Genomic DNA, 19,244 nt, shown 5'->3' with positions numbered 1-19,244 from the left:
AACAGATAGGATGGTAGAATGCAGGCCCTATCATGAGAGAGCGAGGAACATGGAGAGGCAGACAGAGGCATAGATAAACATAGACACAGACACAGACACAGACACAGACAGAGACACAATTTGACAATATTCAGATTATAGAGACCACTGCACAGCAGAGGTATAAGGTATCAAGAGAACAGATTCCAACAACGCCGTGAATCAAAAACAAAAGTAGGTAGAACAAATCAACCTTCCGCCCACGAGTGCAACACCGAGTATTTCATACATAACAAGATCTATTAGATACAGATCGCCGCCCATTTTACAATGCTGAGATATAGAGAGACATGGAAGAAACAGATAAAAAAGTAAAAGAAAGTATCGGGAGAAAAAAAAAGCAAAAGCAACGGAGGTATCGGAGGTATCACGGAAAATAATCACAACCACTCATTCACGAGTATCAAACGCCAGGCCCAAGGTTCTGTTCTGTTCTGTTCTGCCCAAAGTCGAGCCGGAAACTTTAGTTGGAGTACGGCATCATGGGCGCGCACATCACCGGTTGACTAGGCGGGAGAGAAACCATGTCGCCGTGGGGATGGTGGTAGGCTGCTTGGTGGTGGTACTTTCTGTCGGAGTGATCAGGGCGACCATAGCCGTGGTGATGTTGATGTTGACCGTAATCATAGTTCAGAGACATGGTGCGCTTCCACGGCTTTGCGTCGTAAATTTGGTAATCTTCTCCGGGATAGTGAGTGAATTCTTGAGGAAACATTCCTGGGGGGGGAATCATGTATCCCGAGGCAGAAGCTGGCAGAGGTGCAGAGTGGGGGACAGTGGATGGCGGAGTGACTGGTTCAAAGGGGACAGAGTACCAAGGGGCCGGGGATGCATCGGTTGGTTAAGACCCAAGTCGAGAGAGACCGAACGAGGAGGCCACTGGGCCATTTGAGCATTTGTTGCTCCCGGGCTAGGGAGACATGACTCGGGTGAAAGTGGGAGAGTCGAATAGGTCGGAGTCACAACGGAGGAAGTGTTGACCATTAAGCCTGGGGCCGCTGTGGATGTTTGACCGGGGTGCTCGAAAGAAGTGGATGGACTGGGATCGGCAAATATGGCCGAGTGATCGCGAATTAAACCATCGCCCGATGGGCTGGGAGTCAATTGTTGAGAAACGACGTGAGGCTGAGGCGCACAGAGAGGATGCGCCCACTCCGGGTGTTTGCCCGCATCTCTTAGAATCGGCGATCGTTTCTGATTGCGAGGAGAGGCCGTAGAGGATCTTCCATCCTTGTCGAAATCATCATCTACGCCCTGAGGCTTCTTGCGAGTTTGGCGGGAGGGTTTTGTAACACGCCATTTCTTGAGGCGGCTGCGCAATTGTGTTTCACTGGGGAGGTGGTTAGTTAGCGGGGGGAATAACCAGTAGCCAAGAGGATAATCTTTTGCTCACCTTGGGTTGAAATCGTCTGAACGGATCTGCTTAATGACCTGCTTGAGTGGCCATTCCTCCTCCATATACAGTTTGGCAATGAGGGCCTTCTTCTTCTCCCACACGTCTGATGATATCGAAGTCTTCATTCTGGGTTGTAAAGTAGATCGGGACAGTGCACGATGAAGAGAGCAGGAGGAGAGGGGGAAGGAATAAGGGAGACGAGAAGATTGGGAAGAGATAGATATAAGTACAAAACAAGAGAAGAAAGTTTGGAGAAAGAGGGAGCGATATAAACTCGGCCAACCCCAAATGGGGATGGGCCTGGATCCTCCTCCACCGCAATCTCCCATGGTGCCGGGTCTGTCACTAACGTTTCCCTTTTCTTCCCTTTGCCCCAGCGCACGCATGGTCGATCATGGCTCGGGATTGGCATGACGATGCTTGACGTGGTTGTTGGTGGGTCGACGGCGATCTTCCCAAGTGGATCATTGACATCTCGCGCCATCGTGCGCTGCACCACGATTCTCTCAATCTCTCAAGCCCGGAGGCACAGTCTATCCCTAATGCAATGCTTGGCGCAGTAGGGTGTTCGTGCAAGACAAAGACAAGCGGAATCGACAGATCATCTTTCCGCCCCCAGCCAGGATCTTGTTGACAGCTGACAGATTCTCTGTGCTTTTCTTTTTTCTTTCTCCGTCCAGCTGGCAATGACCGCCTCGATTCCCTTCTTGCTCTATCTCCCTCATCTATGAATACGTGATCTATCGAGTACCAATCTAGCTCCCTGCAGCTCCAACTCCGATGTGGACTGCGCGTTTTACACTTCCCCCTCATCCGGTCGGCGGCAACCCTTCCAACATGGGAAGTGTCTCCAGGGACTAGGCGACGAATCGTCGCCTCTCCTGCAATGGTTTACATGCGGTACCGAACTAGCCTTGTGGATAGGTAGATTGAAAGTTCCGGTCCCGATAACCCAGAGACCCAATTCCTTCTTCCCCCACAGGCAGAAAGGATCCACTTGATCAAGGAGGAGAAGAAGGGAGGGAGGGGGTCTGTTGCGCTGTGCTGTGCCTCCTCCTGGCCCTGGCCTTGTTGGAGCCATCCCTCCAGTGGGGACTAGCAGGTTCTCACCCAAGAAAGTCATTGGTTGTCGATCCTTTACCGGTCCAGGGATTCTCACGCGGTGTCTCTGGGTGGACTCTGCACACGGATGTCTTCCCTAATGCAGAGGGGATCAGAGCCGTTGAGCGGTTTCAAACCTTCTCCCCCTTCGGGTTTACAGTTTACATGTACTATCTGGCTTCGACATGTGCAAAATACTCATACAGGAGGACACAAAATTGAATTACGGATGATTTGCCGGGAAATCAAGGAGGATCTTTTTCTGTATCAGAACGTGGGAGGGTCCTCGTCTCGGATCACTCGGCCTCGGCCCTTCCAACCACTATCAAAGAAAACGTGGGCCATACCAAGTACATACAGAGTAAGTATCCTAGTCAACGAAGGAATCGACATGCGCCCTTAACGCCCGCTTGACTTTCGTTCTCGCATTCCCATTTACTCCCCCCATTCAATGCACACACCATCCCCTGGCCTTCCCCGGTGAGTTCTTCCCTTTTGCGGAACAGCAAGTTCATCCTGAACAGAAGCCGCTAGGAAGGAAACAGGTATAGTGTCCAAGCTAGTGGGAAACCCCCCCCTCTCGGACGAGACCAATAATGTCGAGATTGTGGGGTACCAGTTCGTCCGCTCGCCAATCGATCCGGCCGTGGATCATCCATGATCTTCCCGGGTCCTCAATAGTGGATATAGTGGATCTGAGTTGGATTCCAACGAAGGACAGAGCCGCCCAGTAGCGTACCAAGCGATGTACAGACAACCCCAGCCAACCCCGTCCAAGACAGTCCGCAGGGCTAAGGTGGTGAGTGGTTGATAGCAGCTCGGGTACTTACTCCGGTCTAGCCTTAGTTCTCTGAAGTCCTTATGCCGATACAGAGGAGGCCAAGGATCAGAGGATGAGAGAGTGTGTGTGAAGCTGGGAAAGGCTGCACAGACCCGGCCGAAATCGCCACCGCACTTCCTGCACTGTCCATGCCTTTCATGCTACTGCCCCACCAATCACTTCTGCCAGTGCCAGGCGGCTGCATATTGTCACACGCCGGACGATGCAGAAACTGCCAACTCGGCACTCCGAGAAGGTTTGCCATGTGCAAATCGCGTTTCATACAATTCCTTCATCCGTATATCCTGTCGATCCGGAACATGGTAACATCCATTTCTAGGGCTGCTTCCCCGGACTCTTTACCCAAGGTGTTATTCTGCACCGATTCCCATGGTTCAACGATCGGGAATGAACAGCCCTTCCACTTGCCGTGACAATTGGAGATAATTCTATATACGTCAATTCCGACCGCCACCCGGTAGCCGTCACCCGAAACCCTAACAGTTTTCTTTGTTTGAGAGTTAAAGTCAAACTCCAAATTAAATTCTACTGTACTACTAGAGAAAGGCAGAGCAAGGCACCGAAGGTTCCCTCGGATCGCGCCACTCGTCCATCTGGCCAATCTAAACCGAGCACTCTGGCCGAGATACAAATAGCTTGAGACATAATAGAAAAAGCTGGGGAATAGTTCGCCTAGACTAGATCAAAGCAAGATCGGAGGACTTGCACTGGCCACGCCAATGTTCACCCATGCGTTCAAGCAGCAAGAGATGGCGGCTGGTACCGCGGGGAATGGACCAGGGGGTGCAACACAGACCCCCCAGTTGCGATAATGCAAGATGGATATTCAAAATAACCTCCTCCATACGGAGAAGGTAGACATGACATGCTATGCTCTGTACGGAGTAGGTAGGAGTACTAGTACACCTACGGTAAGCTATCTTGGCATGAAGCCCGCTTTTTTTAAGCTGACATTCCACTCACCACACCCCCTTTTCACGCATTTTTCCCGATGCAATAGGCTAGGCGGATTATTTCTTTTTTGAAGAAACCTGAGCAATCAAAGGCCCTGCTCGATATTACACTATAGCTGGTTTCCGGATCACCGTGGGTCTCTCTATCTGCAGCTCATGGGAGTTTCCCCGAAGCTTCTCAGGACGGACCCAATAGGTCGGGATTATCTCTCCAGATGGGGTATTTCCTCTGCGAGATGCTGTTCACCAATCAAAACCCCGGTCCGGTGATCAGTGGGGCACAATTTACACTACGGAGTAGTCTACCGTACTCTCTCCAACAGCCGTGCTCTTCAACCGAAGACACCCACATCCTTTGGATAGACCCAACAAAATGAACCCACGTCTTTGCCATATGACCTCCTCTGACAGTGGTACATACATTGCTACATACGTAGTTACTCTCCAAGCGAATCGATGATATGACTCGCTTAGAAAGATAAGAACTTACCCGTGCAGAACCTCAAACCATAATTCCAATGACTCCAACTGTCTCCAACGTATTTCGTATCGGAAGTAACCTCTAGGGATCCACTCGGCCCCGCCTCAACCTCGTGGGTGAGATGTCTAGAAGCTTGCAGACTACGGAGCTAGACTAGCCCTAGCTATACGAGGCAACGGAGCATTGCTGCCGAGATGGGTCACAGGTAAGGTAGGGTAGGGCAAGACATCCTTATTCGAGTACGGAGTAAACCGCAAGAGAACTCCGTATAGAGCTCCAAAGGGGGAGATCGACGTGATCCGAGAGGATCGACCGGGCGACCCTGATCCTCCATAGTAAACTAATGCTGTGAATGGACCACCTGGTCTGTGACCGACGACCTGACCAGCTCTCCGGATCCTCTCCTCTCATCCATTGGGTCGAGAACAAGTCGTTGGGTCATCATGTTGGAGAAAATAACCTTCCTTCACAAAATACCTAGGCACAAACCCAGAGAGAAAACAAGAAAATGCTCTGTCTCGGTACGAGGCGATGCTCTCCAAGATCGGAGCAAGAACTCTAACAAGAAACCCGCGCACGCAAGACTGTCTCACGACTAACGTTAGATCAGAACCTTGAACAGTCAGCGTGAAAATAACGGAAGATGAGTTAAGTCCGTGATGAACCCCCCATTTGCATCATGAGCACAGGGCAAGTCTTCCCTTCTGGGCTAATCATGATCACCGTACTAAGCAGGGCCGGTGATTCAAGCTGGCGGAAACAATGTGCTAGGCACTCCGTAAAAATAAAAATAAAACCACGAAAAAAAAGACCAACGTGCACGGTGAGTTGTGTATGGGATTGTGGATGGGATTGTGTGAAGCTAGCCTAGCTTCCTCCTATGCCGAACTGCGAAATACTCCACTCTGACAAGATGAGGATATTCTCCGGGTTTGCCTTTTAGCCATTGTGCCTGTGCCTATGCGTGTGCCCGTGCCTGTGCTTGTGCCTCTTCTCCCCGTTTAATCTAAAATAATTTGGAATTTGGCAAGGAGAACGGTTCCGATCGGAAGGGATTTTCGGAATAAACCACTTGTACTCCACAACGACGCACATGGCGCTCTCTGTAAGCCTGTAAGCTTGGTCTATGCTTGACGCCGTCGGAATTAGGCCCATAACACTATGCCTTAGTTGAGCTCTAGTGCTGATGGAAAACAATGAGATAGTTTTACAATCTATAGAGTAACCACTTTTGGTCATGGTCCATGTTCATCAGGGGAGGTCTGGTCCTGCTTGGGCTTGGGCTTGGGCTTGGGCTTGGGGGAGGCTACGGAGTAGAGATCTCCCTCCAGATTACAGAGTGGATCTTGATGGATCTTGAGAGGATCTTCGTAGATTAAACACAGGGAGTACAGAGTACAAATCGGAGCATCAACAGGCCCAGCCACCACCGCCCCCCATCCAAACTCAAAAAACCTTACTCCGGATGAGGAAACGGTAATCAAAACAAAGACGGCGCTATTCCCACCCAGTATAGTACCTATACACGGCCAATATCCTCATAATGCACGTCTCTCTTCTTTCTCTCCACTTTCTTCGAGACTATTAGTGTCCATCTCCACTCACGCCACCGACATCCTTCAAAAGAAGTCGCGTGAGAGAGATGGTCCACATCTTCTTGAATCATGTCAGGAGAAACAAGATGGCTGTGTGTGGGGATGAGAGCAAGACAAGAAATGAAGTTGGTTATAGGGTAAAAAAATATAGAAAAAAAACACAAGAGAGAAGAGAATAATGATGATAAGAAAGACACCAGAGAACATACACAGTTCACACAAAATGAATAGATTAGAATTAAAAGAAAGGCAAAGAGACAGGAAAAAGAAAAGAAAGAGGAACTCAATTAGGTAGTCAGCTCCGGAAATAGACAAATGTGCATTTGTGAAACGTCGAGGGGAAGACTCTTGCGTGGGGCGCTGAAGACTCATGCTAAACAGGGAAAAAACCCCCCGGCCATCTCTGACAGAAGTCAGGAAAAAGAAAACAATAGACCTCAAACTCGAGTGATGAGAAATTCACTCTCTTTCCCTTGCATGACGAGGCTCTCCCTCAGCTTCCCTCAGCGACGTCGTTTCAGGTGGTGTTCCTTGCCCTTCTTGGACTTTTTCTTACTTTTGTCCGGTGGTAGTACAAGGGGTTCATCACGCATGTTCCATTCCATGAAACGAAGCAGGTAATCGTCAATGTGACCAGGTAGCTGCTCCACGGGCACCGAGGTGGCGCCCGGGACTTGGGTTCCGTCTTCTGCTGCAGGCAAGGGAGTACCAGCCTGAGCAGGGGTCCCATGCGAGGCACTCTGCGCTTCTTCAAAGTCTCCATCGTCCGCATGCTCGAGCTCCTTCTGCGCATTCTTGGCTGCGTCGATATCTTCCTTATCCTCGGCCTGCTCGAGGTTTCGGGTCGCGGTTGTGACACGATTTCCCAGGACACGGTCCATGGCTGCACTAGCCTCGTCTTGGCCGTCGCGCTCGTCGGTCTCCTCAATGATCTTATTTTGTTCTCGCAACTTGGTGAAGTAGTCGGTGGTGAACTCGCCTTCTTGGATAATGACGTCGTCCAGCATCCGTTTCTGGTTGGATTTGCGGAGGATATTGGACTCGATGGTGTACTCGGACACGAAGCGGTAGATGTGCACATCGCGGGTCTGGCCGATACGATGACAACGGTCTTGACACTGTTTGTCCATGGCGGGGTTCCAGTCGAGATCGTAGAAGATGACCGTATCAGCACCCGTGAGATTGATACCTAGACCACCGGATCGACTGGATAGGATGAATGCCAAGATGCGAGGGTCACTGTTGAACCGCTCGGTCAGCATCTGTCGCGATTCGACCTTTGTAGTACCGTCGAGTCGTAAGTAGCGATGTCCATGGATGTTAAGGAACTGTTCCAAGATATCGAGCATCTTGGTCATCTGCGTAAAGATAAGAGCTCGATGACCGCCCGCTTTGAGGTCGCGCAACAGTTTGTCAAGACGCTGGAGCTTGCCACAATCGTATTGTAACAACCGCCTATCTGGGAAGGCAATGGATAGTCGCATTCGTGACTCATGGAAAGGGTCGTAAGGTTGCTCTTTGTCGGTGTTGGTCAAGAGTCGCGTTTCCACAGGGGTCAAGGCAGCTTCTGTCGTGCCAGAAGCGACTGCAGCGGGAGTAACGCAGGCGAACCTTTGGACGTAACCGTCCATATCGAGAGCCCGTTCTTCAAGTGTGAGAATCATAGACGCAAGTACAGATGACCGGCTTGACAGCCATTCAGCCATGTTACTTTTTCGCAACGGAGCATTAGAGAGCGCATGCTCCTTGTTGGTGCCAGCCCTGAGGAACTCGATCAAGCTGCTACCGTAGATAGGTCGACGACCATGGCGCTTTGATTCAAAGTAGAGAGAACGCTCGAGCTCGGCCATTCTCCTCTTACGACAAGCATTCTCCAATGACTCCAGAATTGTTTCCATGCGCGACCCATCGAAACCCATCTGCCAATTGGTACGCTGGTATTGGCGCTCACGGAGGGTCTTGAACGGCCCAAAGGCCATCAGTCGAATGCTGTCATCAGCCAAGCGGCGCGAAATATCCTCCCGAGATATGGGTGCAAGGTTCAGAAAGTCCAGGTCGACCTTCGTCAGAGGGTGATCGAAAAGCAACCTTCGTCGAACAAGGGATTCCTTCATCTTGTATTCCGTAGCCACGGATCGGGGCATCGCAAATGACGTAGAGATGGGTCTTGTCTCGAAAAGATCGGGATGGTTGCACACCTTACGCAGCTGCATAAGACAGTGGATGATGGACAGGAAGTTGCCGGAAGCCAAAGTTTCCTTTGTCTGTGCCATAGACATGAAGCCATCGTAGAGGAATCGCTGGCGCTTAGACAGTCGACAGTAGACCACATGCTCGTATTTGCCAGGCATCTGCTTCTCAACATCGGCCTTGAGACGTCGTAGGATATACGGGCGAAGAACGGTATGGAGTTTTGTCACCACTTGCTTGGCCTCGTCGTCCATGGTTTCCCTTCCGTGTTCAAGAATTTGCTCAACTGGTCGACGGAACCATTCCGAGAAGTCTTTGAGATCAGCGAAGCCTTCGACGCCAGCGCCTTTGCCATCGGAGGGCATGAGGAAGAACAGAAGAGACCACAGCTCTGTGAGGTTGTTCTGCAGCGGGGTACCGGTCAAGAGAAGTCTGGCCCGGGTTCTGAAGGTAAGGAGGGCTTGCCATCTCTGTGATCGGAAGTTCTTAATGTTATGAGCTTCGTCGAGAATCATGTAGTGCCAGCTTCTCCGCTTAAGAGGTTGCTGATCTTGTAAGACGAGCTGATATGATGTAATTAGAACATTCCAGGCATTGTCATCGGTCCAGCCTTTGCGCTTCTGCTTCCGTTCTTCCTGGTTGCCATAGTAGGTCATAATCTTGAAACCAGGGCACCATTTCTTGAATTCCATTTCCCAGTTGAGTATGACACTAGTAGGCACCACCACAAGATGAGGACCCCAAATACCATGGTCAACAGCAAGATGAGCGAGTAAAGCGATCGTTTGGATAGTTTTCCCCAGGCCCATCTCGTCGGCCAGAATTCCGTTGATGTGGCTGTTGTAGAGACCAGCAAGCCAGTCCAGTCCATAATGTTGGTATTCACGCAGTGTACCACGAAGGAGGTGTGGAATTGGTGTTTTCAAGCCGGGCGGTGGGGAGTGACTAGATTGTAATGACTTCTCCACGGCGTGTTCGTATGAAGAAACGGATTCGGGTTCGGATGGCTTTGTGGCAAACGTCCCAGGAGAGGCCTCACTAGATAGTTCTCCATTGGGCCGAGCATCATGGATGGATTCTCCGGTTAATTCGGGTCGTTCTATTACTTCGTCAACTTCCTCCTCCTCCTCCTCATCGATAGAGGGTTTGGATTCGGGCTCCGCGAGTTCGAGTGATTCTGGCGGTGGGGGATGGTCGTTCATGGGGGTATCAGCCGTCGAGACATCCTCCGTATCCATGGGGTCCACCACAGATGCTTCAACGACTTCAGCTGGAGTACCTTCGGAAGAAGTCCTTTCCTGTAGACCATTTGGAATAAGGGAAACTTCCTCGGGGTCTTCTGTTTCGTTCTCTTCGGCTTCCCCATCGGATGCTAATTTGAATTCCATATCTTCGTCTGGGTTTGTCGCAACGTCCACCTCTTCTTGTTCCCCGTTCACTTCTTCTCCGTCTTTAGCAATGGGAAGATCATTAGATGAGAAGAACCCAAACAAACCAGGCCCATCGTCACCCTCGCCGCCAGACTCCTCTTCGCTCTCCTCTTCGTCGTCGTCATCGTCATCACTGTCGCCCATGTCATCGTCCATATCGGTCGAGTTATCGCTATCATCCATCATTACTGAATCAAGGTCGTCCAGCTTGGAATCGGCTGGAGTTGCATGTGAATCTGTGTCACCAGGAACAGCTTCGCTTTCGTTCATCACCGATGGCGTGGCACCAGATAACACAGACATCTGGTCTCCGTTATCTTCGGCAGGGAGCTTGGCGTATTTCAATCGAAGTTCTTCTGCAGTAAGAGTCGCATCATCGTCAACATTGGCGTCATCATCAAGATCTGACTCCGAAGAGGACATATTGCTTTCATTATCTGCTCCAGATTCAGACGAAGAGTCTGTACCTTCCTCTTCTCCTTCACTGGTCGGGGCATCGCTGGGAACTTCTCCAAGAATCTCCGAGCGGCGCTTCTCGAAGAGCATTGTTGATTTCTTAATAGCACGGTCAAGGGCTTGCTGATCCTGTACTTTTCGCTCTTCTTCCCAGCGTGCCAGCCGAACTTGATCAATCTCGGCACGGGCCAAATCAAACATCTTTTGCAAATCCTTGCCCAATTGTTTGCGTTTGACTCGTAGCTCATCTTGTTGTTCGCGAAGAATGTCCTCGGGGTTCTTATGGCGTTTCCTGTAGGCGTCGGCGCACCACTGCGCAAACAATTTCGCCATTTGTCGGTGACGCTTGTGTTCCTTGTCCAGCAATTTTTGGAAGTATAGTGCATGGGAAACCAGATGATCCTGGTGCGAGTATTGTGGGGGAGGTTCCTCCTGTTGGTCGGTGATGTAGGCTGAGCAAACCTCCGAGCTCAACGGACCACCAGGTTCGGCCGCAGTCTGCACTTGACGTCGTCTCTGGGCTTCCTCCAAGGCCTCCTGCTCCGATAACAGACTCGGAGCATCCTCTTGTTCTACCCATTCCCGGAATGAGGTATATTTCTTGGTCGAGATGTGGCCAGGGTGTCGAACGGGTAGAATCGGCTTCTTGACTTTGATCCGAAGTCGCGGAACCTTTTGGGATCCGGATTCCATCTCCTCCGTGTCTCCATTGAGATCGTCTAAATCGTCGCCGTCGGTTGGGGGGATGGCTGAAGCGGAGGTGCGATCACGGAGTTGGTGGGGACTTGCGCCGTTTGCGCCGGGTCGAGGACGGTGCTGGGTACCGGAGCTCCGAGATCTGATGCGCGAGTGATTTGATTTAGATGCTGGCGATTGCGAATTAGACTGTTGCTTAGTAGAAGTTCCCCTTGATGGCGCCGTCCGGGGAGACCCATTTGTAGTCGCTTTGCCACCAAGCTTGCCATTGACCACGGCACGCGACTGGGTCACGGCCAGTGGTGATGACGTGGCCGGTTTTGCGCTATCGCGAGTATTCTTCTTGGCATAGTCGTTTTGCGCGGCGCGAGTATGTCGTTTGTCGGATTGGGGTTGAAACTCCATAGGGACCGCGTTTTGACGAGACGACCGTCGCTTGCCCTCTAGCTGAAACGAGGTAGGCCCCTCGACCCCGACCTTCTTCCATGGTGGCGACGGTGGCCGCGGCGTTGAGCGACGCGACGGGGTAGTATCTGTCAATCTTCGCTTCTTGGAGGGGGACCCTCTAGTTGATGGACAATTTCATCGTCTTTCGGCTCGGAAGGGATCGATTCGTAGGGGCCAGAAGCGGGAGTATTTTCTAGGACGGGGTCTTCGGGGCCAGGCGTGTCGGGAACCGGTGTTACGCGTTCATCTTGGGGTGATGGGCCATTGGAACTGCCGTTTTGCATGACTTGAAGTCGCGGACGACAGGGGCCTTCTGTACAGTTGACCCCAGTTCTCCCAACAATGACGCAGTCGGAGTAGGCGATTTTGGCATCAGAAGGTAGGTAGAGTCAAGTCGAGGTGCCACACGAAGTTTGGCATGCTTATCGGCTTCGTGGCGTGGATGGGGATGAAAAAACGACCAGGACGGGGGGGGAATACGTGAGGGAGTGGTTTTTTCTATCATCCGAGCCTTGCCTTGTCAGCGCGCCGCGTTGTTGCTGGCCTTGATGCCTCAGGCGGGAATATTGCCGGGTTTGGCCGCCCAAACCTCCAACTTCAACTTCAACTTCACTTGGTCACTCCACTCCCCTCCACCCTTTCACCCGCCTTCTCTCTCCACTCCTTAAGGCGACACAGTGAGTTGTTTCCCTTTCTTATGGTCTGGGAATTGTCGCCTTTCTTTTTCACCCAATTTCTAACCTCAATTGCTTTTACAGATGCTTCCTCAACGGATCCTGGCCCGGCGCCTCCCCCAGGTTGCTGCTCGCCACGCCATTGCCCCTCGCGCCGCTTTCTCTCAGATTCCTGCTCTTCGTTCTTCCGCTGAGATCGAAGACCCTCACCAGGTACGAATTCCGAATGGCCGCCGGCCGACTCCGCCATGACCGTCATGCACACGCCCATACCCATACCCATACCCATGTCCACATTCTAACTGAACCTCCAGAACAACAACTACCCCAACCCTCCCCGTGTGAAGCGTCAGTTCAGAGATCCTCACGGTGGCTGGTGGGATGCGCAAGAGAAGCGTAACTTCGGCGAGCCCGTCCACGAGGACAATGAGATCCTTGGTGTTTTCAGTCCCGAGCAATACAACCACGTTTCCGCCGGCAAGGGTTTCCTCCACCTCGGTGCTTTCGTTGTGGCTTTCCTATCTCTCGTTGGAGTTGTCAGCCTCTACCACCCCGACAAGCCCTCTGTCCCCAAGACCTACGAGGGTGGTCTAGAGAAGGAGCTGGGAGGCCCCAATGCTGTGCCGGTAAGCAAACGATTTTCCCAGAAGATATGCGCCGATTGGAATCGATCTAGCAGTGCTAACTTTCTTTCGTTTCATAGGCTCGCAAGGCTGGTGAGGACAAGTGGTGATTCAAATCTGTTTTATTTTGTTCGTTCTCTCTCTGTGTGTGTAAATACCAATACGACTTTCTTCCTTTATTCGGCGTCACTTGAGGGCCTTGATGGCCAATGGAGCAAGGCCTATTGGTCTCAGCTTCTTTGACATATATTGAATCAGCCCAATAAAAGAAATATGACATTTCCTTTTGTTCAACAACCACTTGTTTCAACCTCGGCTTGTGACAACTCGTGATGACTGTGGGGTAGGCGCATATCCGTGAAGCCACACCAAGCCACTTGAGGCTCCACAACGAGAGCAGCAATGTGTCTGAAGTCCCAGTCCCAGAACTGATTTCTGTTTCGTTTTGTTTCGTTTTGCCTGGTTTTCTCCGTCCAGTCAGCGCATAGACCTCTTGTAGATCAATCTCCGGAGTAGTGCGGTGGTGCGTACCAAGAGAAAAAGTACATAGAAGGGACCTTTCTGGAACGTAATATTGAGTTCTTTGGCAAACTTGCAATAATAACCACCTTTAATAAGCGACTCTGCTCGACCAAGCTTATAGAGTTAGACTGAAGCAGCGGTGGACCTCGGTGATGCCCATTCGTCATGAGTTGGGGGGGGAAGTATACTGAGTATACTAGACCACCCTTGCATTGCGCCTGCGTATCCTCCGTAGCGCCCGCAGGATAACCAGGATCCTTGGACAAAAAACCAGAAAGGCTTACGAATTTTGTCATTCAACCCAAACGAGTGGTTGTCATATACTCTCATCTCCCATATCTCGTCAGGCAGTGTTTCTAGCTCGGGCGCCTATCGTAGTTCGGCAGCCTTTGTGGTGTTTCATCAACCTCCCCCCTCTTCCTCTCCTTTCCTCCACCCCCAAAGTAAACAATCCACCTCCACCAGTTCCGTCGCAACGTCTCACCTGAGACATTCGCCCCAAATTTATTACAAACCTCTCTCCCTGTCAAGGGTCCTCCTCCCTCCGCCCTCCGTCAACAATACAAACAGCTAGCGGGTGGTCTGCGTCCTTCATCCATGGTCCCGCATTCCACTTGCTCTCCCCTCCGAATCCTCCACGATCCCGCCACCGCTTCACTCCATGTCGACAGCATCTACTCAGTCCCGAGGAGTCAACCGACGGATCAACAGTATCCAGAATGAAGGTCGCCATTCGCGCAACTCCTCGGTCTCGCGCCGCCGCCCTCTCAGCGCCAACGTCGCTAGCAGCCACGCTCTCCGTGTAGCCTACCTGGCCTATCTCCTCAGCCCTCGTTCGCGTCGCATCCAAAATGCCCCAGTCGCCCCCGCACGCCCAAAGCGGTCGTCCACCTCGATCCACGATTTGATGAGCGACTTCTCCCTAATCAGGGATTCGAAAAGCACAAGGATTCCCCATGGATTTGTTGGCGAGCTCGAAAAGCGCTTGACGGGGGTCTTGATGGGCAAGGAGAAGAGGAAGGAATATCAGGACCCTCTGGTGGTGCGCACTTTCGCTGCCTTCCTCAATGCGCTGAAAGAAGATTCATTCAAAAAGCGCATGGAGAAAGATCGTCGCGCCGAAGATCTCGTCCTCATCTTCTATTCCAACGCCATCAAGGAACTGAGCAAGGGCAAGGAACATGACGATGATAGCTGGAAGCTCATGGTGGACCGACACGTTGCCCTCTTCGTGCGCCTTCTGGCGCTCACTCTCAAGGGCCACGGCCACGACTGGGCCAAGGACCGCCCGGAGCTGGCGAATCGACTGTCTGTGCTGGAGAATAAGCTTCTACTGCAGGATCAGGATCTAATGGAAGGTAATGGCCCAGCAACAACGGAGGTCGTGGCCCAGCTGAGTTACGATGTCAAGGATATGCCGCTGGTGCAGCATGTAGCCAAGATCTTTGGTATGACATCAAGCCAAGCCCAATCGGAAATCGATAAGCATAAGTCGACGTGGAGCGAAAAGGCAGCATTGCAAGATCTCAAGACCTATCAAACACATCTCAACCTTCAGACTCACAAAACGTTATCGAGGGATGACTTTGAGACGGACGAAGCTTTTGAATCATGGAAGAAAAGCGAAGGACCCGATCTCTCTCAGATGATGCTCGCCATTGTTCAATCGAACCCCGAGCTAGCAAAGAGTACACCTGGGGCACTTCCTGGAATCAATCCAGCTTCTGAAGATGACTTATTGAGGACATCCTCTGGTCGTTCGGCTCGGATGTCTCATGCCTTCGATCAACCCGTCGACTTATCTGCACTCTCATTAGGTGGAGGGAACGATTCTGACGAATCGGATACATATACTTTTATCCCATCTGATCCCCAGAGATATATCGGCACATCCTCTCCCAGACTCTGAGCCACGACCTACGGGATCGAGAATTAGAGGCTAGCCAGGCCTCCTCCGATGCACCGTCGATGAAGTTGCTGTCAAAGCAGTCTACAGAGCTGCTTAATGAAATATGTCTCCGCTGGCGGATCCCTAATTTCTCCCGCATCGTTTTATTCATCGACGTCATCCAATCCAAGTTCGTTGACAATGAAATCGATCTCAACACCCTGGACTCAGCCTTCACTTTTGTAAAAGAGTCACCGGCTAGCGAGCCTCGATCGAAGCGCAGCAGCATGGCGGTTTCCTCTGTCTTTGACCGCCAAAAATGGACCATTCATGATCTCCAAGCGATGCAGGTGTCACTTTCCAAGCTTCATGAAGCCATGCTACGCGAACTCTACGACGTGATGATGGACTGCTTTGAGGCTAAACCACGTCCTCTTGGACCTGTGATGTACATTCTTGAGAATCATATCCAGGAGGATCCAAGTTATACAGAAGACCCGGAGGATCTCGATCGATTCTCCTCGTATGTGCAAGAAGGGCTCGCTCAGAAGGCGACGGAGAAGTACCAAAGTTTCCTTGGCCAGTTAGTGCCAGTCGACGGAGACACTTGGGGGTTCGACAATGTCATTGAACTTGGAGACGCACTCACAAAGCTCGCAACCAAGATCCAGAAGCGGTACAGGAATAATCCTGAGATCATGGGGTAAGTGATGAAAACACTTCGTCTATTGTTTATAACAGTCCAATCTAACTAGAACAGTGTCAACCCATACACAACGCTCTGCACCAATGTCCTACATCTCTTTGCTGAAGATGCGCATGAAATGATCATCCGAATTATTGAACGCTCCAAATCCAGAGGGGAAGAAATCGACATTGATGAAGGCATGGATTTGTACAAGCAGCTCGCGACGGTTCGCCGTTTATTTCATAATACTATCGAGGGGTATGTACCGGCGAACCTTAAGTCTTACATGCACCCTTTTCTAACGGCAACTGTGCAGAACTGAATTTCCTTTCCACGTTGAAACTTTGTTGGAAGAATTTGTTTGGAGGTGGCTTCGTTTAACGGATCAGAGCGTCATGGAATGGGTCAACCAGGCCATCAAAAAGGATGCCTTTGGTATTGGCGGGGAAGACCCGGCTAATTTGCCATCCGACGATAATCGACACAGTGTCTCGGTAATCGATATATTCCGGTCATTCAACGAAATCGTGGAGAACTTGGTGCATATGGAGTGGGATGACGACCTTCAGTATGCGAAATTCATGACTGCCCTCTCCAACTCAATTGGCAAGGGCGTGGCAAAGTACTGCGAATCTTTGGAGCAAATGTTTGCCCGGGAGCTGGATCGTCTCACGCCGGAACAGGAGGCGGCGTTGAATCAGACCACTCAGGAGAAGCTCATGCAGTTCGCCAAGGACACATGGACTAACAAAGACAAGATCGAGCCGTTCCAATTCTCCTCCGAGGTATGGATACTATGCACCTCTATATTCCCATATTTGTGTCTTATTGCTAATCGATGGTTATAGTCACTGGTCAAGTTGAACAACATCGAGTATGCGCTCACCCAACTGGATAGGCTTGAGCGTGAAATCAATGTCGATGGATGTGCGGACGTCATCGCAAAGAACACCCCTCCGCAGCTGAAGAAGGTGCGCAAATCTACGACCTACGTTTTCACCATCAAGGTAGTAGAAGCCGAGGACCTGAAAGCATGCGACATGAACGGTGGAAGTGACCCATACGTGGTCTTGGCGGATGAATATCAAAAACGAATTGCAAAGACTCGCATCATCTATAACAACCTCAACCCCCGTTGGGAAGACGCAGTGGACATTACAACGCAAGGTCCTCTAAATATCATTGCCACAATCTGGGATTGGGACGCGGTCGGTGACCATGACTATGTTGGTCGAACATCAATCAAGCTTGACCCGGTCCACTTCAGCGACTTCTTGCCAAGGGAATACTGGCTTGATCTTGACACTCAAGGGCGTTTGTTGCTGCGTGTCAGCATGGAGGGTGAGCGCGACGACATACAGTTCTACTTCGGCAAAGCTTTCCGCACATTGAAGCGTACGGAAAGGGATATGACGCGCCGGATCACTGAAAAGGTATGCGACGACTTTCCACAGGAAGCGTATTGTATCGATTAACCTCTTTTTTTTTTCTTCTCCCAGCTTTCTGCCTACATCAGTCACTGTCTGTCACGTCGTACATTGAAGTCTCTGTTATCTCGAGGCATCACCATGTCAACCGTCTCCAATTTCTTGAACCGAAACCGAGCACAGCAAGCCCCAGCCGGCCCAACACCAGCAGATGTTGAAAATGCACTTGATCCTCTATTCAATTACTTCAACGACAATTTCGCCATCATGAACAAGACGCTCACTGGCGAAGCCATGAAAATGGTAATGGCCCGCCTCTGGAAAGAAGTCCTAGCCACGATCGAAAGTCTACTCGTCCCACCATTATCCGACAAACCATCCCACCAAAAGCCGCTAACGATGCAAGAAGTCGACATCGTCTCACGCTGGCTCTTATTATTATTAAACTTCTTCCACGCCATCGACGACGAGTCCGGCGAAGCAGGCGGCGTCCCGATCGACATTCTCAAATCCCCCAAATACCACGAGATCCAAAGTCTCAATTTCTTCTACTTCGAGCCAACAGAGAATCTAGTCCGCACATCGGAGCGAATGGCCTCTGCAACAGCAAGTCGCCAACAAGCGAATCGCAACCGCGCCTCCGCACCCGCTCATCTCGGCGCTACGGGGCCCGGGCATGGCGGATTGGGAATCCCCGCTGCCCGCCGCGCAAAGAGTATCATGTTGTCGCGTAATCTAGGCACCATGAAAAAGGTCAAGGAGGAGAAGCGACGCGAGGCACAGGCTGATCCGAATGATGATATGATTCTGCGGATTCTTCGCATGAGGCCTGAGGCTGCGGGGTATTTGCGGGATCGTAGTCGGCAGAGGGAGAGATTGGCTGCCTTGGCTGCGGCGGATGCTATTGTTAAGCAGAGCTTGATGGCTGGGGTGGGGGGTCGGATGAGTGGAACAATTCCGAGACGCTGAAGCTGACCTTGGCCTTGCCTTGATTTTTATTTTTTTATTTCTTGTGCTCTTTATGTGGTTCTTTTTTCTTCCCTGTTAGCGAGAGGGGTTCTTAGGATACCGCGCCTTTACTCGTAATTGTCTTTATAGGAATCAGTATGATGATCATATCACGATTGTTTTGTTTTTTTATAGATATGAGTAGCCCAGCATAGATGGATCAAGTTGATCTAGTACAAGCAAAAGTAAAAACAAAAACATTTCAACCCCTCACTGCCTCACTGCCAACTAGTAACTAAATCATACGAGTACATGACTCCTCAAACCCCGCACTGGCAGAGCTAACAATTCTCCACCAGAGTGGATGCTACCTTAGCCCCAAGTGTATAAAAGCCCAGTACCCCAATAGTCCAACCTTGAAACCAGTACATCCAAGCCTCAAATTGATTCGATCCATCGTGACTCGTAGATCACTGAACCCAATACAAAACTTTGGTCTATCTTGTTTGCCCTGAGTTAAGACGAACCCCACTCATCGCACGCAATTGCTCACCATTACTCCGACATCAACCTTCAACCTCGAACAACCCAACTCAGCCAGACTTCACTTCACTTCACTTCCAACATCCCCCACCTACAACCTACCATCTACAACAACCTACACACAATCAAAACAAACCCCCAAATAAAACCCCAAATCCAACAATCCAAAATGCACCTCCAAACCGAACCAAGAACACCCTCAAATCCAACCCCCACAAACACAACCACCCAAACACCAACCTCCACCTCAGGCCAAACAAAACAAAAACACCTCTACTTCGCCTACGGCTCAAACCTCTCCCAACC

The 19,244-nt window shown here is 50.9% G+C and overlaps 4 protein-coding genes across 4 annotated transcripts; 2 read left to right on the top strand and 2 right to left on the bottom strand.

The window, feature by feature from the left end:
- Positions 1-502: 502 nt before the first annotated feature.
- On the bottom strand, positions 503-1,560 carry N7509_013226 (Clr5 domain-containing protein; the record flags this gene model as incomplete). The annotated part of the gene is made up of 3 exons (XM_056637863.1): positions 503-789; positions 855-1,369; positions 1,433-1,560. The coding sequence occupies 3 exons, from the start codon at positions 1,558-1,560 to the stop codon at positions 503-505; spliced, it is 930 nt and encodes a 309-aa protein (XP_056481370.1).
- A 5,349-nt stretch (positions 1,561-6,909) lies between these two features.
- swr1 (putative SNF2 family helicase/ATPase (Swr1)) lies at positions 6,910-11,909 on the bottom strand (the record flags this gene model as incomplete). The annotated part of the gene is made up of 2 exons (XM_056637862.1): positions 6,910-11,711; positions 11,741-11,909. 2 exons carry the CDS (start codon positions 11,907-11,909, stop codon positions 6,910-6,912), a joined length of 4,971 nt encoding a protein of 1,656 aa, XP_056481369.1.
- Positions 11,910-12,383: 474 nt separating this feature from the next.
- Positions 12,384-13,032, top strand: N7509_013224 (uncharacterized protein; the record flags this gene model as incomplete). Its single annotated transcript, XM_056637861.1, has 3 exons — positions 12,384-12,512; positions 12,614-12,925; positions 13,003-13,032. The coding sequence occupies 3 exons, from the start codon at positions 12,384-12,386 to the stop codon at positions 13,030-13,032; spliced, it is 471 nt and encodes a 156-aa protein (XP_056481368.1).
- Positions 13,033-14,105: 1,073 nt separating this feature from the next.
- Positions 14,106-18,416, top strand: N7509_013223 (C2 domain protein; the record flags this gene model as incomplete). The annotated part of the gene is made up of 6 exons (XM_056637860.1): positions 14,106-15,261; positions 15,321-16,035; positions 16,093-16,278; positions 16,337-16,805; positions 16,869-17,453; positions 17,520-18,416. The coding sequence occupies 6 exons, from the start codon at positions 14,106-14,108 to the stop codon at positions 18,414-18,416; spliced, it is 4,008 nt and encodes a 1,335-aa protein (XP_056481367.1).
- Positions 18,417-19,244: the final 828 nt, after the last annotated feature.

Source organism: Penicillium cosmopolitanum (genome assembly GCF_028827165.1).
Source record: "Penicillium cosmopolitanum strain IBT 29677 chromosome Unknown utg000012l:1.0-3308103.0:1.0-3310761.0, whole genome shotgun sequence".
NCBI lineage: Eukaryota > Fungi > Ascomycota > Eurotiomycetes > Eurotiales > Aspergillaceae > Penicillium > Penicillium cosmopolitanum.
Note: the sequence above shows the minus strand (reverse complement) of the source record. Positions and strands in the feature narration are given on the sequence as shown.